Source organism: Dendrobates tinctorius, unplaced genomic scaffold (assembly GCF_039654945.1).
Source record: "Dendrobates tinctorius isolate UK_male_01 unplaced genomic scaffold, ASM3965494v1 ptg000079l, whole genome shotgun sequence".
In the NCBI taxonomy this organism is placed as follows: domain Eukaryota; kingdom Metazoa; phylum Chordata; class Amphibia; order Anura; family Dendrobatidae; genus Dendrobates; species Dendrobates tinctorius.
Window position 1 is genome coordinate 935,735 of NW_027361747.1, and position 24,697 is coordinate 960,431.

At 42.5% G+C, this 24,697-nt stretch overlaps 1 protein-coding gene across 3 annotated transcripts in view; it reads left to right on the top strand.

The window, feature by feature from the left end:
* SLC30A9 (solute carrier family 30 member 9) overlaps positions 1 to 22,444 on the top strand; it is a 191,409-nt gene extending 168,965 nt beyond the window's left edge. For all 3 annotated transcript variants that reach the window (XM_073583422.1, XM_073583421.1, XM_073583423.1), the window contains one exon: positions 21,978 to 22,444. In XM_073583422.1, coding sequence (XP_073439523.1) covers positions 21,978 to 22,022 — 45 coding nt within the window. In that variant the 3' untranslated portion in view covers positions 22,023 to 22,444. The remainder of the gene's footprint in view (positions 1 to 21,977) is intronic.
* Positions 22,445 to 24,697: the final 2,253 nt, after the last annotated feature.

The window sequence follows — 24,697 nt, forward strand, 5'->3', positions numbered from 1 at the left end:
CATCAATAGTAAAAAGATATAATGTTAAAAATAAGTAGTGATATTCTCACCTTCCCGCAGCCTTCCCAATCCTCGCGATGCTCCTGGCAACTCCCGTTCCCAGCGATGCCTTGCGACAATGACCCCAGATGACGTAGCATCACGCGAGACTGCTAAGTCATCACAGGTCATTGTCGCAAGGCATCACTGGGAACGGGAGCATCGGTAAGGACCGGGAAGGGTGCGGGGGCCGCCAGAAGGTAAGTGTATCACTATTTTTATTTTAATTCTCTTTTAACAGGGATATGGTACTTAGGGCCTGGAGGAGAGTTTCCTCTCCTCCAGACCCTGGGTACCATCTGCACATGATCCACTTACTTTGCGCATGGTGGGATGCGAAAGTAAGCGGATCAATGCATTCCTATGTGTGCGGAATCTCCGCGATTCCGCAAGAAGAATTAACATGTTGCGTATTTTTCCGCAATGCAATCCCGCCACGGAAAAATACGCAGCATCAGCACAGCATTGTGGAATCCCATTGAATTCAATGAGTTGCGTTGTGTAAGCGTTTTTCCAGCGTTTTCGCGGCAAAAACGCTTGCAATCCGCAAAGTGTGCACATAGCCTTAGGGTATGTGCAGACACTCAGTATTTGTAACAAGAATATGCTGCAAGTACTGGACTGTTGGCAGGAATTTACATGTTTGTGAATGCGTTTTTATATGCGTTTTTCTATTCATTTGAATGGGTGAAAAACATTGCAAAAACGCTGAAACAATTGACATGATGCACATTTGAAAATGCTTCAAAACCTGCAAAGAAAAAATAAGCATCATGTGCAGGAGACTTCAGGAATCGCATTCACTTTGGTACTATAAAACGCTGCGATTTTTAATTGGCAAAACATGGCAGAAAACGCAGCATTTGAACATGTCTTAAGGCCATGATTCTACAAGCAGAATTGCAGTATTATAATATTTTTTGTTTGTATAGCGCCAACATATTTTGCAGCATTTTACATTTCAGAGGGAACATGTACATCCAATATCAGGCATTACAGAGTAACACACAACTCAACAGATCCCAAGAGAATTGGAGGGCCCTGAGCACAAAAGCTTACAATACGAGTATTTTGTGTCTGCTATGATTATTGTAAATTTTATGTAGCTTCTCCTTCTGCCTATTGTGGGGGAAAAAGAGGACACCAAAAAAAATATAAAATTATACGGTTTAACAGCATCTTTAAACGTAGAGTGGGCATTGTGTTTTCATGTATTCACATCCACTTCGCTTGCAACAGGTTTTCTCCAGCGTTTAGGCCACATGACTTTTTCACCGGTCTAGCGATCCCAGCCGACCACACTTTGTGACTGTACACCTCAAGGATAGAGCACCATCCTACGAAGACCCCCCTCAATGATAATGGGTGGCATACCCTAGCAGTGTGTCATCCCTTTTGATTATGGGAATGCCCCTTTAAACAAAAACTCGTCCTGTGCATGTAATTAGTTTTGATTAGTGCTATTACAATGTTATCCACTGATGTGCAACTAAGTCGCTTTACAGCTGTCCTGTGTGTGTATATGTATGTGTATGTATGTATATATATGTATATACACTAGCTGAAGAGCCCGGCGCTGCCCGGGCATAGTAACTAACTACGGTTAGTTTTAACAAATTATAATTATTTCTATATATATAAAGCTGAGTGTAGAGCCTTGCCCACTCCGCATAGCCACATTCACTATAATATCCCAGATCATCCCATCAGCCAGAGCCACCAGACAACTACCACTAGTATCCCACATCAACCTGTCAGCCAGAGCTACCGGACTACTACCCATAATATCCCACATCATCCCGTCAGCCAGAGCCACTGGACTACTACTCCTAATATCCCACATCGTCCCATCAGTCAGAGCCACCGGACAACTATCACTAATATCCCACATCATCCCTTCAGCCAGAGCTACCGGACTACTACCCATAATATCCCACATCATCCCGTCAGCCAGAGCTACCAGACTACTCCCCATAATATCCCACATTATCCCGTCAGCTAGAGCCACTGGACTACTACTCCTAATATCCCACATCATCCCATCAGCCAGAGCCACCGGACAACTACCACCAATATCCCACATCATCCCGTCAGCCTGGAGTCAGAACCAGAGCGCTGAGTGGAACGGCCCTAACTTCCATACTGGGGATCCCTTTAAGAGAGGCCTGGCGTCAGAACCAGAGCGCTGAGTGGATTTGCCCTCACTTCCATACCGAGGAACCCTTTAAGAGGGGACTTGGGTTAGAACTAGAGCACTGAGTGGATTTGCCCTAACTTCCATACCGGGGATCCCATTAAGAGAGCCTGGGATCAAAACCAGAGCACTGAGTGGATTTGCCCTGACTTGCATACCAATGATCCCTTTAATAGAACCTTGGGGTCAGAATCGGAGCGCCGAGGGATTTGCCCCAACTTCCATACAGGAGATTCCTTTAAGAGAGCCTGGGGTCAGTACCAGAGCATTTGAAGGCAATTGCCCCGACTTCCATACCGGGGATCCCGTTAAGAGAGGCCTGGGGTCAGGATTAAAGAGCTGGATGGATTTGCCCTGATTTCCATACCGGAGATCCCTTTAAGAAAGGCCTGGGGTCTGTACCAAAGCGCAGAGTTGATTTTGCCCTAAATTCCATACCAATGATCCCTTTAAGAGACCCTGGGGTCAGAACTACAGAGCTGAGTGGAACTGTCCTAACTTCCATACCGAGGATCCCTTTAAGACAGGCCTGGGGTCAAAACCAAAGCGCTGGATGGATTTGCTCTGACTTCCATACCAATGGTCCATTTAAGAGGGAAGATGTGCCTACGGGATGGAGGATGTGTGATGGGTATATGGGCACGGGAGGAGGAATTCATTTCTGTCATGTGCTCTCTGCTTCTTTCAGGGGGGCAGACAATGGCTGGGAGCTTATGTTCCCAGGGATGCTATATTTCTCCCACCATGTCAGTGTCTGCTGAGGTGTTATCACGTGGGAAAACTTGTTCATAGCAACCAATCACAGCTCAGCTACTTTTGAACAGCTCTGGTGAAATGAAAGATGCTTCGTGATTGGTTGGTGATACACACACACACCCATTCATTTTTATATACTGTATATACCAGCTGAAGAGCCTGGCACTGCCCGGGCATAGTAACTAACTACCCCTAATATCCCACATCGTCCCGACAGCCAGAGCCACCGGACTACTAATATCACACATCATCCCGTCAGCCATAGCCACCGGACAACAACCCCTAATATCCCACATCATCCCGTCACAGCCACCGGACTACTACCCCTAATATCCCACATCATCCCATCAGCCTGGGGTCAGAACCACAGCACTGAGTGGAATAGCCCTAACTTCCATACCAAGGATCTCTTTAATAGAAGCCTGGGGTGAGAATCAGAGCGCTGAGGGATTTACCCTAACTTCCATACTGGAGATCCCTTTAAGAGAGGCCTGGGTTCTGTACCAAAGCGCAGAGTGGATTTGCCCTAACTTCCATACCGGGGATCCCTTTAAGAGAGCCTGGGATCAAAACCAGAGCGCTGAGTGGATTTGCCCTGACTTCCATACCAGTGATCTTTTTAATAGAATCCTGGGGTCAGATTCAGAGCGCTGAGGGATTTGCCCTAATTTCCATACAGGAGATCCCTTTAAGAGAGCCTGGGGTCAGAACCAGAGCATTTGAAGGCAATTGCCCTGACTTCCATACCGGGGATCCCTTTTAAGAGAGCCTGGTGTCAGAACCAGAATGCTGAATTCAATTGCCCTAACTTACATACCGAGGATCCCTTTAAGAGAGGCCTGGTGTAAGAACCAAAGCACTGGATGGATTTGCCCTGACTTCCATACCAATGATCCCTTTAAGAGGGAATATGTGTCTATTGGATGGAGGATGTGTATATGGGCACGTGGAGGATGTGTATATGGGCACGGGAGGGGGGATTCATTTCTGTCATGCTCTTTGCTCCTTTCTGGGGGGCGGACAATGGCTGGGAGCTTATGTTCCCAGGGATGCTAGATTTCTCTCACCATGTCAGTGTCTGCTGAGGTGTTTTCTGGAGTGGGAAAACTTTGCTCATAGCAACCAATCACAGCTCAGCATCTTTTAAACAGCTGTGGTGAAATGAAAGCTGCTTAGTGATTGGTTGGTGCTATGTGGAGTGAGCTTGGCTGACACACACACATGCGGTTGCTCCTAGCAACCAATCACAGCTCAGTTTTTTTTTTTTTTTGTTTTTTTTTAACCGCTCTGGGGAAATGAAAGATGCTTCGTGATTGGTTGGTGATAAACAAACACACACATTCAGTTTTATATATATATCTCCTGCCATCCCAATTGTGTGTGTATATAATGTGTGCGTCTGTACATACGTGTGTGTTTGTATATACTGTATAATATGCACACACACAGTCCTGCGTATAAAGTAATATTCTATCACAAACAGACATACATTTTGGATTATCATTCTCACTTTTTATAACATTTCAGTGTTGGGAGTTTTAATAGATAGCCTCACATAATGAATTGCTTGCATGCTGTTTAACAGAATAATATATCATGTTTTGGCATAACAATAATTAAAGATTAATTATGTGATTATTGCTGAAATGCTTTATAATTTTATGAAATATGAGCTCGTGTCTTTTTAATAAAATTGCTACTTAAATGGCTATCGGCATTGGCATTGTAGCTGTTAGTCCAGAGTGGACACGTCGTGGCCGGGGCCGGTTCTGCTCCGTTTACAGCTCTTGTAATCCGCTGACTTAATTGCTATGTTTTGTTGGGTTCCTTTATGTAAAAAAAAAACAAAAAAAAACCATGGAAATGAAGTCAGACACTCAGTGGTGCAAAAATCTTAAACTTTGATCTACCGGTAGTTGTTTTGGGAATATCCTTTTAATACAAGAGCTGCTTGCGATTTTCATTGCAGGGGAACGATGTACCACCCAAGCCCGGTGGAGTGGGAGACTCTGCTATATCCAGAGCTCGTAGAGCAGAGTCCTGAGCGAGGAAATCCCTTCTCAATATTCCTAGTAGCGCGTACGGATAACTTCTTTTCGTGACTTCTACAAGAGTCTGACATCTGGTTGGTGCTAAGAAGTCTCCACCTGGAATTAAGCCTTTACCTCTTGCCACATGAGGGATGTAGGAAGTAGGACTACAGAGAAGCAGGCTGGAAAGGTTTTGTGTAGCGGTAGTAAATATAAGAAGCTGGAGGAAAAAAACGGATCGCTCTTGTGAAATATTATTCAGGTAGAGGGCCACCGATGAGCAAGAGCATGGTCTAAGGTGGATCTACACGTGGATCTAGCAATGTTGCCTGGTCACTCACATTGACATTTAAGGGCTTTTACAGCCAATGAAATGTATGCTTATTTATATGTCCTCGCCAATCCCCTACCACAGTAGTGTAGGTACCGGAGGGGCAGAGGGTTAAACTTTTAGTGTATCGACGTGTGTGAGATGTACGGGCGCTCAGAATGCTCACTGCAGAGACCGGAGCAACGGCGGAGCGAGGAGAAGAGGGGAGTATGGTATAATGTATACCCAAGTTACCGCAATGTCATGCGCATGGGGTAAGCAACATAGCAAATCAGAAGAACTAGACTACATTTCTAATTGGAGGTATTTGCTAAAATGATTACACCTAGTACATAATGACATATGATTTTGGAGGAATGGAATACCCCACTAAAGTGGCTGTCCATAGTAAGCAAGTTATCACCTATCACCGGGGAACCTTTATACCCATTGGAATAAAGCAGCAGTGCATGCTAAACCGCTGCTCCATTCATTTTGCATGGGGCTGCCAAGCCGAAAAGGGATACAAATGTCTTTTTCTGCTGTTGCAGGTCCCAATGGTCATACCCCCACTGATCAGCAACTTATCACCCATCCAATGGATAGGTGATCACTTGTAATTATTGGACAGCCCCTTTTTTAGTCTCTTCTATACCATATGACGTTTTATAAATGCTCATCAGCCTTACCTAGATCTTACAATATTGAAGCTTTGGGATCAGAGATATTACATCAATATTGTCATGCTTGCCAATAAATGGTAACTAGAGGGCACAGCAAACCTTGCAGAACGGTGTATGGTATCGGGGACCCATAATAAATGCAGTAAGAAAGTGGATGCCTCCGATACCAAGAAACAAGCGTCAGATTAAACGTGCTGCGCGGTGTTACTAATTTATCGGTAATGAGCGTGTAGTTATTCTTATCTTCTGGATTTCCTTGCTCTTATTTCCCATAGTTCTCAATATATATATATATATATGTATATGTATGTATATATATATATATATATATATATATATATATATATATATATATATATATATATATATATAATTTTCCTGAGCTCGCAGTATTGTTTCTTGTTTGCTTCTTATCTATTGTACGCACATTTTATAATGTAGTCATGTAGCAGAGCATGTCTGCTGATGCATGTACTGAAGAGATGAGATCTGTCACATTAAGTTATGCATCATTAGATGATGTAAGAATACAGTGATATGTGCCGTACACAGTGCCGGCTCATACTGCTGGTGGGGTTGTACCTAGTTATTAAGGAACAGAGAAGATGCACATCACTCCTTGGAGATTGCTCTTCTATTAGAGGACATCTAAGCACTAAGATATTATGTTTTTAATGATATTCAGAGCTACAGTACATGTGTCCTTCCTTAAATGGAATCTGTCAACTGTTTTTTGCTATGTAATCTGAGAGCAGCATGATGTAGAGGCAGAGAGCCTGATACCAGCAATGCGTCACTTACTCGGCTTCTCTGTGTTTTGATAGAATCCTTCTTTTCTCTGCTGTAGATCCAGCAGTAGTCGGAATACTAAGCACTGTATAACCCTACCACACCCCTGATTGGCAACTTGCTGAGAAGCTGCCAATCAGTGGTGGAGGGCAGGGTTACACAGGTTAGCCTGACTGTCCCGCACTTGAGACCTCGTCCTGCAGTGATAATCTCCTGCTCATAAAAGCACAAATTGTATTGAAACTACAACACAGCCTAATTAGTGACACATCCCTGACATCAAGATCTGTTGCCCTTTATTATGCTGCTCATAATAATAAATTTTATTTCTATAGCGCCGACATATTCCGCAGCACTTTACATTTCAGAGGGGATTTGTACAGACAGTAGACATTACAGCATAACAATAATCACATACAGTAGATTATAACAAATACCAAGAGGAATGAGGGCCCTGCTCGCAAGCTTACAGTCTATGAGGAAAGAGGTAGACAAGAAAGGTGGGTGGTAACAGTTGCCCTGATTGTATGGACCAGCCATAATGTTAAGTGTGTGACAGTACAGACACAGAGGGCTAATGGATGCATAAAGCATGTGGGAACATGATGCGGGAAATCTGGTTAGGGTAAAACTTTTGGCTGTGCCACACAGGGATAGATTAGGTTAATGTGTTGAGGCGATAGGCCAGTCTGAATAAATGCGTTTTCAGGGCATGCTTAAAATTGTGGGGATTGGGGACTAATCGTATTGACCTGGGAAGTGCATTCCAAAGAATTGGCGCGGCATGTGTAAAGTCTTGGAGACGGGCGTGGGAGGTTCTGACTATTGATGCTAACCTCAGGTCATCAGCAGAACGGAGGGCGCGGGTAGGGTGGTATACTGAAACAAGGGAGGAGATGTAGGGTGGTGCTGAGCCATGGAGGGCTTTGTGGGTGAGGGTAATAAGTTTATACTGAATCCTGGAGTGGATGGGTAGCCAGTGTAATGACTGGCACAAGGTAGAGGCATCGGTGTAACGATTGGTGAGGAATATGATCCTGGCTGCAGCATTCAAGACAGATTGGAGAGGGGAGAGTTTGGTAAGAGGGAGACCGATTAGAAGAGAGTTACAATAGTCGAGACGAGAATGAATAAGAGAAACAGTAAGAGTTTTTGCAGAGTCAAAAGTAAGAAAAGGTCGAATTCTAGAAATGCTCACAGATTTTATAGCAAAAACGTTCTGACCGATTCTCTTCAACATATTTCTAAACACGACTTACATGAGATACTGTACATCCAACAGGAGCCATCCTTTGAGAATCCATCTGTTGAAGTTTTCCATGCTGAAAAACAGATATAATAGTTATGGTATAGATCAAAAGCTGTACACATTATGATATGTGTATAATATAATTTTGTTTTATTTTTTCTTAATTTAAGAAACCTTAAGGGTGGACACCTGTATACCTCAGTACTTCTTATGTGGCACTGGTATTAAATGTAACGGCAACATGTCCTTACAAGAATGTTGGTTGCAATGCAAACTTTCAGCAGACATATCTCTACTAACGGATAACTGATCAGCACCTTCTTGTTACGGCTTTTGGTTTTTCTTTCAGAGCTGCATTCACAATTTTTCATCCTTCAGAGTGGAAATCTCTCGGCAGTCCTTGCTTGTTTTACTTCTGTACATACAGTAGCTTGATTTGGTGATTTGCACTTTAGGAGCACTGTCTAATGCTTTCACAAGGTACTGTGCAGTAATCTGCCAATGAATAATTGTTTGGAAAATAGTGCAACAAAAACCCCAGCATACTGTGAAACTGCATGCTGGGGGTCTCGTGATAGAAGTATGTCACACAAGCCCAGCAGCCAGTCAATGGTTGCTTCACTCGTGCCACCTTCAGACGAAACTCACACCCAGAGGAAGTGAGAGCAGCAGCTATCAATTTTTCAGGGTGTTGGTTTTGTCCAAAAGAAGTGAGAAGCAGCTTACTGATTGACTGCATTGCTCACTTGACATAAGTGTCCTGCAAGCCCCGAGGGAGCAGACGCCAACATGTATAGCTGCTATTATTTTATATGGAGGAATATCGCATGCTGCTCTGAAGCGGTAGCAAGCATTTCAGTGCTCCCCACCATTCCTGCGGTGGTGACTACCCATTGTGCTTGGTTTGAACAGTTATTTTGCTCTGATAGACCTTTTCCTTTTTTTTTTTTTTTTTTACTTATGTATGTCACATAACTAATCAATACAAGTGTCAAAATGGTATTAGTGATAAAATGTTAAAAACGAAAAAGGTATTGTAAGGGTAGGTTGGCAAAGAGGTTTTTGCCTTGAATTTTGGGCTGGACTCCGTTCTGAAATGTGCATTAACAAATGCTTAACATACTCTTTAAATAAGCATGATATTGATTTCAAAGCGAAAACTTGTCTATTGTGCACATGAAGCTGAAAGCAAGGTGCACAGACTTATTGACTTGTAAATCTTTTTTTATTAAGATGCTTATTAGTCTTGTATTAAAATGTTAAGAGCCACAGCATCGACAACCCCCAACAAAGGATATGAAGGGAGGCAGTTAGGACAAGTTTCACGTCAGTAACTAAACCTTTTTATATTCTTTCTCACTTAAGCCTCAGGGTTCTAGGGATGAGCAAGCACTAAAATGCTTGTTACTCGAACCGAGCAATTCCTAATACTCACATGCCCGTTTCGAGTAATGAGTATAATGGGAGTCAATGGGAAATCCAAGCATTTTTCTGGCAGACCTGCAAGAAGGTCTGGGGATCTGTGAAAATGTTAAAATGGATGGAAAAAATGCTGAATGGACCCCTTGAAGCATCTCTGACTCCCAGATCCCTTCTGAGAACATAGGTGTCACGTTTACTCCACTTTTAAGGACTGACATTAAAACATTCAAATTGAGGAGAAACTGGAGTTTACAGGAAAAATAATGCTTTCCTGGATAATGACTTGTATATAATGCAAATTTTAAAGAGGATTTAAAAATAAAATAATATTTTAAGTAAACCAAAATTGTAATCTTTACCAAAAAATTGGAAATGTCAGTGTAATTTATGAAAGAATCAAGAACTGCCAAAAATTAGATGAAAGAGGAACTCTGATACACCCTGTATTAAATATAAAGGAGGGCCTCATACACCTTCTGTTCAAATTGTCATGCAGTGCTACTCCTAGACTCATAAAGGCTGTGCACTAAGTGCAAAGACTGCCAAAATTACAAACACGGTTATCCATACACCTATAAAGGCACCAACTGTAGTATCGCATTCAAATATTGTTAGCAAAGTGCAGTTGTGGTACTCCCACATGCCAAAAGTTACAAGCGGGGTCATCCATACACCCTTGAAGGCACCAAATGTAGTGCTTCATTCAAATATTAATTTAGTTTTGGATCTTCTACACTTATAGACGCTTTGCACACAATGCAAATCCAGGAAAAAAATGATGATCATCCAGTTATCCATAGACCCTAGACGGCAACAATTTAATGGGTTTCATTAAAATATTTTGAAAGTGTAGTTGATATATTACTACACTCAAAGGCTTTGCAGGAAAAAATGGACATTGAAGGTCATCCATAAACCCTTGAAGGCAACAACTGGTGGGCCTCACTCGAATATTGAAGATTAAAAACAATTTATTTGCTGCTCTCATTTGGTAGTGTGGAAAATTCGGGCTAATCCATGCATTGTTCATTTTTAGAAGTGTGAGTCAATATTTGCTGTTGACAGCTGAAATAGCCTGTCTGTTATGATCCTCCAGCGGCACTAAAAACCTGCTCAGTCAAGATGCTAGCGGCAGGGCAGCACAACACCTCCAAGGCATAGAAGGACAGCTCATGCCGGGTGTCCAGCATTGAGACCCAATAGTTGAAGATTGCAGAGGAGTGGTGGTTTTAGTAGCCAGGTTTTGCTTGACAATCTTTAAAAACTTGTCCCTCCTTGTCAAAAATACCCGGTCATCAAGACATGGATGCTGGGAGGGTGTCAGGAAATTGGCTCAGGCCTTTGACAGTGTGTCCCTGCCTCTGCTGTACCTGATGTGTGTCTCCTTCACCGCTCCATCTTGGTTGAGCAAAGAAGCTTGTCCCCTACATTTAGCATTGTCTGATGAGAATTTTTCAACATATTTTCAACAATGGCTTTATGATATAGCATACTTTTAGTAGACCTACCCGCCTCAGAAAAGAGAGATGCAAGGTTCTTTTTGCAGCATGGATATAGCAGGGTGAACAGCCAGTACTTTTTTTTTTTTTTTGGGGGGGGGGGGGGGGAGAGGGAGGGATGTATGTGACATGAGGGTCACGGGAAAGGCAGCGTTACATTAAGTCGGCTCCCTACAGCCGATACGTCCCTGTTTCCACCATGATGACTACTCTACATCTCCTCTTCCTCAATCTCTTCCACCTCATTCCACTCATCAGCCCATCCACATAGGAAAGACGGGACGAAGCTTGTGTGGGTACTAGCCTGTGTTGCACTAGCAACCAGCTCCTGTTCCTCCACCACCTCATTGTTACCCAATCTGTGCTGAGCAGATGAGATGAGGCTGGGATGTATAGTATCTCCTTGTCTCATGTGTTCTTCCATCTGGTCTGCATGCAAAGCTTCACCTTTAATTGTGAGCAGCGACTGTATAAGCAGGCACAGAAGCGGGATTGTTGCACTGATTATGGCGTTACCGCTGCTCACCATCTTTGTGAAGTCCTCAAAGTCTTGGAGAACCGCACTAATGTCAGACATCCATGCCCTCTCTTGTGCGACCGCTGCCCAGAATACCGACGGGCGTGTTGGAGCTGGTATTCGACAATTGGTTTCTGCTTCTCACAAAGCATTGCCAGCATGTGCAGTGTGGAGTTCCATCTCCTGCTGACGTCACACACCAGTCGGTGAGCTGGCACTTGCGTGCGCTGCTGCATCACCGCCAGCAGCTGTAGCCGACTTGTGGAAATGGGAGCTGATTCAGCGTAACTTGACCAGAAGCTTTGGCAAATCTGGGTAGGGATTCGGAAACCGCTGACCCACAAAGTTTAGCACATGGGCCAAGCGTGGTACGTGTGCGAGCTTGCCAAACATCACAGCCACCACCAAGTTTACGGCCATTATCACACATGGCCATGTCTGCTTGGAGGTTCAGCGCCGAGAGCCACAGATCTACCTGGTCTCTTATGCCTTTCAAATAACTATGCTGCTGTGTGCGGTTTGTCTCCTAGACAATTTAGCTTCAGCAGAGTCTGTTGCTTCTTTGCGGAGGCAGTGCTGCAGAACTTCCAGCTTATTTGGACGATGTGCTCTGAAATACCATATAGGAGATGGAGGATGAGAAGGAGCAGGAGGGCATATAGGAACTGATGTAGGAGGTGGAGGAAACCCTGATGAATGCAGGGCCATCAATCCTCTGGGTGTGTAACACGTGTGCCATGCCGGGATGGAACTCCTCCCGAACCTCCACAATGTTCACCGAGTGTGCCATCAGGGAAATGCAGCATCCCTGGCAGCAAGCGTTTGTCCATGTGTCTGTCGTTAAGTTGACAATCCTAGTAACTGCATTGATAAGGCATGGGTGATGTTCCTGGACATGTACTGGTACAAGGCGATGACGCCACACAGGAGAAAGCGGTGGCTGGGGTTCAAATACCAAGGGATGACTCCTGCCATGAGTCGGCAGAAATCCTCCGTGTCTACGAACCTAATCGGCAACATTTCCATGACAAGCAGCCTTGAAATTTGCCCTTTTAGCGTTTGGGCCTGTGGGTGGCTGGGAACTTTTTCGTTCCCAAGCGTGGAGTAGGGGCAGTTGAACCCTGTGAATGGGTCAAGTTTTTTTTTTTTTTAAGCACCTGATGATTGTACCTCATAATGTGCAAGGACAGGTGCAAGGTGGGAGGCATCTGCAGCAGTGTCATAGACAGGGGATTGGGAAGCATCTTAGCACAGGGGAAAAGGCAGTGAGGTCACCCGCTGGCACTATTCGTGGACCTGGTCGTTTGGCCCACAGAATTGGGTGCTTTAGATGACATGTTCCTGATCATGCTGGTGGTGGTTAAGCTCTTAGTGGTCAAGCCCCTGCTGACCTTGGCATGGGACAGGTTTCAAATGACAATTTTTTTTTTTTGTCTCTGAACTCTTTAAAAATAACACCTAACGCTTTGAGATATTCACGAGTGTCTGTGCTCTGCGGAACAGTTGCCGACCCTCTCAATCTGGTCACCCCACTGCCTCTTCCTGCCTGTTTCGGTACTGACTATCCCTCCCCCTCAGCGCTGCTGGCCTCTCTTCCCAGGTTGAGTCAGTGACTTAGTCATCAGCCACCTCATCTTCCTCTGCTGCACCCTGGTCCTCCCAATTTGGTGACTTAATAACAACCTGACTTATCGGCAACTGTGTCTCATAATCTACCTTCTGAGAAAAAATTTGCCATTCCCTACCATCATCTTGTGACTGTGGCTGCTCTAAGTTTTGTGTATCACCATACAGCATCTTCTCCTGTCCCTCTTGGAACATGCAGGGTGAGAGGCCACAATCAAGAAATTATGTTGAAAAGAGCTCCTCGGAGTGTCCTAGTGTTGTATCACTGGTCTCCTAGGACCAGGGTTAGGATTAAGTGATCCAGACTGCTCGCTGGTGAGACTGGACTGTATGGAAGACAGGGTGGTACTGGCAAGCATGCTGGAAGCATTATCTACTATCCAACTGACCACCTGTTCGCACTGGTGTATCTTGTGAAGTGGTTTCCCGTTCCTCCCTGCAAAATGGGGCAGGAAACTGTAGTGGATGGGCATGTTTTTTCTGCTCCAGTAACAGGCGAAGTCACACCTGCACTACATTCTCGGCATCTGCGTGCACCATCATTCGCACTTCCACTTCCCCATCCCTTATCGCACGCCTTATGCATTTTCTAATTGCTAGGTCTCTGGAAACCAAGTTTCCTTTATTAATTGAAACTACATTTTTTAATGAATCAAAAAATGTGGTCAGTGTAGCAGGCCAGGTAGTTTTAAAAAATTTTAAATCGCCCTAATTTTACAAAAAAAACACGTTAAACTGTATGAATGACTAATTGAATCCAGAAAAAAAAAATTAACATTCTTTTTAGTTTTATAAACCACCGTAATGTAACACTAATTAGGTTAAATTCTATGGCTGATTCATTGAATTCACTAAAAAATGTTCAACTTTTTTTTTTTGCAGTTCTACATACTACCCTAATGTAACACTAGCCATGTTAAACTCTATGGATGACTAATTCAATCCAGAAAAAAATTGATAACTTTTTTTTGTTAATTTATATAACACTGTAATGTAACACTAGGCATGTTAAACTGTATGGATGACAATCTCTTAATTTTTTTCACAACCCAAAAGAAAGTATGTAGTCACATTTAGCAGCTATATATTTAGCAACTGACTGCTAAGCCCTGACTAGAGTCCACTCTCCCTACACCTACAACTGTCCATAGGCTAAATGTAGAATGTATCTGATACAAACCTCAAAGCACAAGATTAGCCCTAGACGGACTATTTAGTATAATGGTTCAGCATCTGCACCAGCATCAACACTACAGGTCTCTGATAAAACTGCGCACACACAGGTCTAGATAGATAACTGCTCTCCCTCCAATCAGAACTGTCCTAGAGCTGTGCACTGGCATCAGTGAGCAGTGCTTGGCGGCGCCTGGTCTTTTATAACCTCTGACATGATGCAGCCAGCCAATCACACGAATGTCACTACCGAGGTAGCTACGGCATTACAGTGACTTGCTGGCAATGCCTTCATGCTTCTTGGCTGTGTAGCAGGCTCCAAACATGCTGGGCGGGGATTTAAGCTTCAAATCCGAGCACCAGTCAATTCTCGTTGAGAGCAGAGGACCCAGATACTCGAGTGATATCAGAGTATCACCGAGCACGTTCGCTCATCCCTAAGGGCATCCTGGCTGGACTCGGGTTCCCTTCTCTGAATTCATTGCAGATACATCACTGTTACACTTTCCCTAATAAGCGCTCCTTGTATGAAGGTGAAATAGTCTTTCTGAGCAGACCAATGATTTTCCTTGTTAAATGCGGCTTTCATAAGAACAACACTGATAGATTTTTATATTGAAAGTCTGATGTGTACAGAATGTAGAAAAATACAGTCTCCGGAGCTCAGTATCCGAGGTAGATACGGCGATTTAGCCCCATTGAATGGGAATTAATCGTCTTGTGGACTCATGGCAGCTTAGTCTGCAATTCCAAAGTAGAAGGACAAGAGTTCACCTCGAATTTGTGCCGAGGGTTCTTTTACAAAAACGCATCAGATATTTTCATCTTTGAACGAATTCTAATATCCATATTAAAGGAAATTATCCCAAACTGCAATACTAGAGAGACCAGGTATAGAAGTGTCTGGATAAAAATCAAACTCTTCCACCTAATACTAGAAAATCATATTGACATTAGCCATATTTGTGTAGAATGTTCTCTGCAGTAACCAATAATCTGGCCCCTATTCTCTAAGACGGCCATTTTGTACTCTAATCTTAATAACGGCAACACTGGCGTAAGATGCGTCAAATTCATTGCAAAGCATGTGTCACCCCAGAAATGTTATTCTTAGGGGTTGATGTACTTTTACTGTTAAAATATACCATTTTATCATTTTTGTGTTGTAATTTTCAACAGTATTTTGGTAAAACAATACAGCAGCCTCTGTAAGGCTATGCGCACACGTGCGGAATTCCCGTGGATTTTATGCGTTTTTGCCATGCTTTTTCGCTGCAAAAACACTGTGAAAACGCATAAAATAAGCAACCCATTGCATTCAATGGCATTCCGCACATGCTGTGCTAATGCTGCGTATTTTTCCGCGGCGGAATCGCATCACAGAAAAATACGCAGCATGCTCATTCTTTTTGCGTAATCGCGGGAATTCCGCACACATAGGAATGCATTGTTCCGCTTACTTTCCGCATGTGGCTATGCCCAACATGCGCAAAGTAAGCGGAAAATGCGCGGATGGTACCCACGGTCTAGGGGAGAGGAGACTCTCCTCCAGGCCCTGGGTACCATATCCCTGTAAAAAAAAAATAGAATTAAAATGAAAAATCGTGTTATTCTCACCTTCCGGTGTCCCCAGGCCTCAGCGATGCTCCCGGCAAGTCCCATTCGCAGCGATGCTTTGTGATAATGACCTGTGATGACGTAGCGGTATCACAACATGCTACGTCATCTGGGGTCATTGTCGCAAGGCATCGCTGGGAACGGGACTTGCCGGATGCTGTGGAGGACACCAGAAGGTGAGAATATCACGATTTTTTAAATTATTTTTTAACATTGTATCTTTTACTATTGATGCCGCATAGGCAGCCTCAATAGTAAAAAGTTGGTCACACTCGTCAAACACTATGTTTGACGAGTGTGACCAACCTGACAATCAGTTTTCCAAGCGATGCTACAGATCGCTTGGAAAACGCTAGCATTCTGCAAGCTAATTACGCTTGCAAAACACTAGTTTTTTGCGGGAATTACACATGCGGATTTCTTGTGGATTTCCCACGGCAGGGAGTTGCGGAATTACCGTGGAAATTTCCACAGCAATTCCGCAAGTGTGCACATAGCCTAAGCGCTATATGTTTGCAAAAACTGAATATGTGATATTTGGACGGCATTACTGCTTTACAGAATATATTATAAAATGAAGCTACTAGGCATATAAATTTGTCAATTCATAAGGGCCCAGCAGTTACTGGTCTAGGAAAATGGTGACGCAATGAAAAAATGTAATTTTTTTTTTTATTTTTTTACAAATTTCTGATTTTTGTTTCACCGTAATTGTACTAATGACATTTGTTAAGCCGGGTCATATTTACCATACAATGTACAGTGCGTACGGAAAGTATTCAAACCCCTTTAAATTTTTCAGTCTTTGTTTCATTGCAGCCATTTGTTAAATTCAAAAAAGTTCATTTTTTTCTCATGAATGTACACTCTGCACCCCATCTTGACTGGGGAAAAAAAAAACAGAGAAATGTAGAAATTTTTGCAAATTTATTAAGAAAAAAAGAAAAACTGAAATGTAGACACAGAGTGAAAAAATGAAAGTGGTCTGAATATTTTCCGTACCCCACTGTATGCCGTAAAAACAATTCCCAAAATAAACAATTTCAGAATTGCACGTATAGTATGGTATTTTAAAGCACTAGTGCCCAAAAAATAAAACAAGGTGGGGAGGAGGAATGTGGTGTTCTGAAAGCCGCTGACAGATCAGTGAGTTCTGTGGGAAAACCTATGATAGAGAAATACCTAGTAATAGTACGGTAATTAAATGATAGATACAGTACTTTTGTGCAAAACAGATGGTGAGCACCGTGGAATAAGGAATTTGCAAAAATGAAACTTTAAAAAATTAATTGTTAAATATAAGTATATGACAATAAACCCAAATTACATTGTTTATTTGCTACCCATGCAGTGGCCTGCGAAAGTGTTCACCCCCTTTGGGATTTTTTTTTTTTTTTTTTTTGCTACCTCACAACCTGGAATTTCACAGGGTATTTTTGTTGTTTTTTGAGGGTTTGCATCAGTCTACGTAAAGAACTTGCCTACAACTGTGAATATTTGATTTTCTTTTTATTATGAGACAAACAGCAAATAGGTCATAATAACTGAAAACTTCAGTCTGCATAACTATTTACCCCCCTCAAGTCAGTACATTGTAGAGCCTCCTTTTGCGGCAATTACAACTGCAATTCGCTTTTCAGAAGTCTCAGCTGGGATTTTTGCACTTGAGTGCCGCTTTAGCAGTTTGCTTTGGGTCATTGTTTTGTTGGAAAGTGAACCTCCGTCCCAGTCTCAAATCACTGACGCATTGAAACAGGTTTTGCTCAAGAATATTCCTGTATTTCGCACCATCCATCTTCCCCTCAACACAGACTTTCCCCTGTCCCTGCTGTTGAAAAAGCATAGCTTGCCACCACCATGTTTCACTGTAGGAATTGTGTTCTTGAGCTGATAAACTGTTGGTTTGGCGCCAGAAATAACAATTTACATTGGTGTCCAAAAAGTTTTGATCTCATCTGACCACTGCACCTTCCTCCAGGCAAACTCAAAACCAGCCTTACAATAGTTGTATGTAAGTAAAGGCTTTTTTCTGCCCACTCTTCCTCAAAGGCCACCTCTGTGGAGCATACGGCTTTTTGTGTTCTTATGAACAGATAATCCAGTCTCAGCTTGGGAAGTCTGCAGCTCCTTCAGGGTTACCTTTGGTCTCTATGCTGCCTCTGATTAATGCCCTCCATGACGAGGCTGAGAGTTTTGGTGGGTGGCCCTCTCATGGCAGGTTTGTTATGGTACCATATTCTTTCCATTTGATGATAATGGATGTGCTGATGATCCGGGCAATCATCAGAGATTGGGATATTTTGTTTTAACCCAATCCTGACTTGTTCGTCTCAAAAACTCTTTCCATGGCTTGTTTGGAGATCTCCTTGGTCTTCATGGTGGTGGTTGGTTAGTGGTGTCTTTTGCGTAATGGTGTTGCAGCCAGTGTGGACAATTTGTAGTTGAAATAGATTCCTTGAGAAGTTTAACCCCTTCGCGACCCAGCCTGTTTTCACCTTTCTGGGGCTAGTTTCACACTAGCGTTTTTTAGCGCTGCGCTTCGTGCGCAGTAGAATCGCATACAAAAAACGCATCATGCGTTTTGTATGTGTTTGCTTTTTTTTATGTGCATACGTTTTAACCAGTTTCTAGCCATGTTAACTCTTAAAACGCATGCGATTTTAAACGCAGGCGTGCGCATGTCCATGCGCACACCTGCTTTCCCATAGACTGTAATGTGATTTTTTTTGTGCGCAAGCGTTTTTTTGAGACAGGTTGGACGGGCCAAAAATGCAACAGTTGCGTCCGGCGCGCCTAGGCGCACACTACAAAAAAAGCATGCGCACGAAAACGCATGCAAACGCTAGACCATGCTCCCCTATGTTAAAGATAGGGGCGCAGGATGCATGCGCATGGACGCGCACGAAAAGCAGAGCTAAAAAGCGCAAGTGTGAAACCAGCCTAACCGGGCCTTTTTTTACAATTCTGACCACTGTCCCTTTATGAGGTAATAACTCTGGACCGCTTCTACAGATCCCGCTGATTCTGAGACAGTTTTCTCATGACATATTGTACTTTATGACAGCAGTAAAAAAAATTTCGATATAACTTTCCTTTTTTTGTGAAAAAAACGGAAATTTGGCGAAAATTTTGAAAATGTTGCAATTCTTCAACTTTTAATTTTTATATCAGTCATATCGCACAAAATTGTTAATAAATAACATTTCCCACATGTCTACTTTACATCTGCACAATTATGGAGCCAAAAATTTTGTTAGGAAGTTATAAGGGTTAAAAGTTGATCAGCGATTTCTCATTTTTTTCAACAAATTTTACAAAACCATTTTTTTAGAGACTACATCACATTTGAAGTCACTTTGAGGGGTCTATATGATGGATAATACCCAAAAGTGACACCATTCTAAAAACTGCTCCCCTCAAGGTACTCAAAACCACATTCAAGAAGTTTATTAACCCTTCAGGTGCTTCATAGGAATTTTTGGAATGTTTAAAAAAAAAATGAACATTATCTATTTTCACAAAATATCTACTTCAGATCCAATTTGTTTTATTTTACCAAGGGTAAAAGGAGAAATTGGACCCCAAAAGTTGTTGTACAATTTGTCCAGAGTACGCTGAAGCCCCATATGTGGGGGTAAACCACTGTTTGGGCGGATGGCAGAGCTCGGCCGTGAAGGAGCACAGTTTGACTTTTCAATGCAAGATTGGGTGGAATTGAGATCAGATGCCATGTTGCGTTTTGGAGAGCCCCTGATGTGCCCAAACAGTGGAAACCCCCCAATTCTAACTCCAACCCTAACCCTAATGGGAAAATGGAAATAAATACATTTTTTTTAATTTTATTATTTTTCCCTAACTAAGGGGGTGATAAAGGGGGGTTTTGATTTACTATTTATAGTTGGTTTTTATGTTTGGCAGCTGTCACGCTAAAAGACGCTTTTTTATTGGAAAAAATAGTTTTTGCATCACCACATTTTGAGAGCTATAATTATTCCATATTTTGGCCCACCGAGTCATGTGAGGTCTTGTTTTCTGTGGAACGAGTTTTTATTGGTACCATTTTCGGGCACATGACATTTTTTGATCACTTTTTATTCCAATTTTTGGGAGGCAGAATGAACAAACAACAGCAATTCATGAATTTCTTAATTTCTTTTAGGTGAGGGGGTGTATATACCGTTCCGCGTGTGGTAAAATTGATGAAGCAGTTTTATTCTTAGGGTCAGTACGATTACAGCGATACCTCATTTATATCATTTTTTTTGTGTTTTTGCACTTTATACAATAAAAACTTTTATAGAAAAAATAATTATTTTTGCATTGCTTTATTCTGAGAGCTATAATTTTTTTTATTTTTTCGCTGATGACGCTGTATAGCGGCTTGTTTTCAGCGGTACAACGTTTATTTATATCCGTCTATTTGATCGCGTGTTAGTCCACTTTTTGTTTGGCGGTATGATAAAGCATTGTGTTTTGCCTCGTTTTTATTTATTTATTTTTTTATGGTGTTCACTAAAGGGGTTAACTAGTGGGACAGTTTTATAGGTCGGGTTGTTATGGACGTCTCGATACCAAATGTGTACTTTTATTATTTTTTTTATTTACATAAATATATGTATTTATTGGTAAAATATTGTATTTAAAAATTTTTTCTTTATTTGGGGATTTAAAAAAAAAAAAATTTGCACCTTTTTTATAATTTTTTTTTTTTTTTTTACTTTATTACAATTGTCCAAGGTTGGGACATTATTACTATTTAGTCAGATCGCTGATCTGACACTTTGCATAGCACTGTGTCAGGTCGGGATCTGACAGGCAGGGAAGGAGGCTTGCTGATGCCTGCTCTCAGCAGGCACTGACAAGCCACCTCACTGCAGGACTCAGAAGGACCCCGCGGCAATCTTGGAGCCGGGAGTCGCCATGGAGGCCACAGGAACAACGCGATCGCATTGAGTTGTTGCGGTGGGAGAGCGCAGGGAGCACACTCCCTGTGTGATTGTTCTGTATGCCGCTGTCAGTACAGCAGCATCAGAGGGGTTAAGTGCCCACAATCGGTGCTAGCACCGATCGTGGGCGTTGCTGCGGGGTGTCAGCTGTCACATACAGATGGGTTTTATGCTATTTTTTTTTTTTTTTTTTTTTTTAGAAAAAAAGTATTACTAAAAACTGTTACTTAAATGCATTTTTTGCTTATCTACTTAGGCTAGTTTCACACTAGCGTTTATTCCCAGCAGCGCACGGCGCCGCTAAGCCCCGCCCCCTGCCGGCTCCCTGCCCGCCCCATCCGGTCATCGCCGCCTACTAGTGCACATGGGCGCTTGCGATCTGCGCCCCCTATCTTTAGCATAGGGTGCGTAGATCGTGCACTGGCAGGATTTTGCCGTGCGCTGCGCACTTTTGAAGGTGCGCCATACGCGCCGAAATGCAACATGCTGCGTTCAGCGCGCACGGGCGCACATTCAAAAGTGACTCAATAGCTACAACCTGAGAGTGCAGCTCTGGAGTAAGACCTGCTGTCTGCACCTGCTCAGTCGTTTGTACACCTAAGGCCTCTTTCACACATCCGTTTGTCTCCATCAGTCAAAATCCGCCGTTTTGCAAAAAAAAAACGGATCCGCCATTTTTCCCATTGACTTGCATTATCCCCGGATCTTGACGGATGGTCTCTCTCTCGCCCTCCACGGGTTCCTTTAAATTTCTGCCGTCACCGGATCCGTCAAAGCAACGGTCCGGTAGCACACGATGCTTTCAAAACAGTTGCGGATCTATGTCCCGCCATTTTCGCGGATTGCAACTGATGAAGAAAACGTATGTGTGTAACAGGCCTAACCGGGAGCAGGGGGAAGAGGACTCTCCAGTGTTAATTGTGGCCATTAAGCCTCACTTACGATGTGAGCAGAGTGAGGTTGCAGAGCACGTCTGCTCTTCTGCAGGCAGGGGGCATTTCTTCCCTGTTATCTTTCATCGGAGATATCTATAACAGATCCCATTTTTCTATTGCAGAAGACAGAGTAATGTGGGCAGGATGCAAATGTTTCCTTGTGTCATTAATTACGTCTCTGCTTTGTTACAGCAACGCAATCCTGATGTTCGACACGTCGACTTGGAAATCTTATAGGAGACAACGAATTTCCTATTCATGGAGGAAGAGAAGAGGAGAAGGCCGTGCGAGAAGCTTCATTTCATTTTCCAGGGTGCATGCTCCATGACTAAATTGTAAATGAGTGCTGATCGCACTGCAATGCAAATGTCTCGCATAATAAGTCATGTTTACAAGAGCATCTCCGCGTCCGCAGCTCTAACATTATCGCACTCATCGGGCGGACAGAGGAAAGCTTACCTTATTTATTTGTAAATCTGCCACACTTCAGTAAACCACATTGTTTTAATCCATTCCATTGGCATGAAAAATCGCTTTTAGTTTGTTTTTTTTGCTTTATTCTTATTTTATTTTGTTTTTCATCAGGATAAAATGTTTCTCGTTCTGTTTTTTTTTCTTTGCAAATGTTAAAAGTAAATGAACCCTTTACACTCCTGTAATCATTGAGGCCATTCCATCCTCCTATTTTTATGCACACCAGATAAATGAAGCTTCCTTTTAAGAGTATAGTATTAAGGAAGTGGTTAGAGGGAATCTGTCCCCCCCTTTTTCGAATGAGTTGCCTTCATCGACATTAGGGGCTTATCTACAGCATTCTGTAATGCTGTAGATAAGCCCCCGATGTAACCTGAAAGAGAAGAAAAATGAGTTCTATTAGACTCACCGGGGGGGGGGGCGGTCCGGTCTTGGTCTGATGGGTGTTGCGGTTCGGCGCCTCCCATCTAACGGTGACGTCCTCTTCTTCGCTGCCTGTCTTGGCTCAGGCGCAGGCGCTCTGCCCTGTTGAGGGCGGAGCAGAATACTGCAGTGCGCAGGCGCCAGACCTCTCCCTGAGCCTGCGCACTGTAGGACTCTGCAGGGATGGATTAAAAAACAGGCAATCCCTGCAAGTGTTGCTGCTGTTATGCAGCCTTGGGAACACAAACATATTTTCCGAGCCCGCCGAAGACACTCGGATAGCACCCGCGCATGATCAGATATCACCTTACCCGAGCGCGCTCGCTTAACGCTAGATACCAGCATTTCATTTTTTACTTGCTTTTTTTTTTAATAATTCTCAGGTGTTGATTACATTGTCAGAAATGAGAAATCTAAGATGGACATGGTCGTTGTAGCCTGAGGTTTCAGCTAATAAAGGTTTTGCAAGAAATATATTCTCCTTTGTATTCAAGATCTGTGCTTGCTGTCATTCAGCGTTTACTCCTATTGGACAGAAAAATAATCTGTCCTCATTATCCGAAGGATGCAGCTCCGTTACGAGACACTGGTCTGAAGACTGTGGCCATGACATCCGCATTGGAAGGAAACAATAATTCTATTGAATTCCTGCAAGCTGAGATCTTGAAAATCAGGAAGAATTAATGCAGAAGACATATAGAAAAATTGTAAAACTTTTGCTTTGCTCACATGTTTAGGTGGGATCCATTTTACAATGAATCCATTTTTTTGTTTTTAAATGGATGCAAGTGGAAACCAAAGTTTAAGAGCTTAAACTTTTGGTTTCCCTTTTGTATCTGTTTTTTGTTAGTTTTGAACAGATCCATCTATTGCCCTGGGCATAACATCAGTTCTGAAAAATACAGATCCATTGTGCAGATGACTTAAGGGATAACCATTCATTATGAGCACTTCTCCGTTCCCTCTTTTACCCATTTATTTTTTTATTTATTTGTTTCTTTTTTTTTTCTGAATGGATGTAAAAGTTGTACATGCCATGTTCTTTTGTCTCATCCGTTCAAAAAAAATGGACCGTGATCGAAACGGATACAAACTAAAACATTTTAGGAAAAATAAAAACCCATTTGAATGAGTTCTGTAATTACCATAAACTTTATTTTTACTTTTATGCTCACAAATAAGGATCAAAAGAAAGGAAATAAAAAATGACGCTGACTTATGAACACAGCCTTGTTATACAAAGAGTAGCAATTATTTGTTGAAAAATGCTATGTTCACAAAAGGCGTTTTTGCTGCTTTTTTTCTGCAGAAAATTAGCATTTTTCAATACCAGCAAAAGCTAAGAGATTTCGGCAATCTTGTGCACTCAGATTTTTTTTTTCTTTTCCTGACTTAATTTAAGCACTGCTTTGTTTTTGAAAGAATTCAATATGTCAATTCTTTTAGTGTTCACCGATAGAAAGGAAAGGGCGAAAAAAAAGCATAATGCTTGTGCTTCAGTTTTGCAGCGTTTTTGATGAATAAAGCAAATTTTATTGATGTGTACTTTGGACAAATCACACATGTAATCCTCCTGAAAAGCTTAGTTATTTATTGCGTTTTATATGCAGCATTTTTAATGCCAAGATCGAAGGTTTTGACTGCAGAAAAAAAAGCTGCAAAAATGCCTAACACTCCATGATAGATGATGTCAGAGTAACACAGCGTTGTACCTTGCCCGTGGGGGATATCGTACACAAAGGCTAGCCTTTGTCTGTTACCATCATATTACTTTTACAAATCTCAAATGTTTAGGATGTTATTTCTGTACTTGAAGTGAATGTCGAGACTAAAGTTGAAAAAGTAGTTTAGTTATCAACATCCCTTGTAGGTGATGTCCCAAGTTTGGAAGTTAACTGAAGAGCTTTGTACAATGGACCTCCGGAGATGGCCCAGCGCTGCGCTCAGCTGATCATCGGCACTCCCATAAGAATGAATGGAGCTGCAGTGCACATGATCGACCGCACCTCCATACA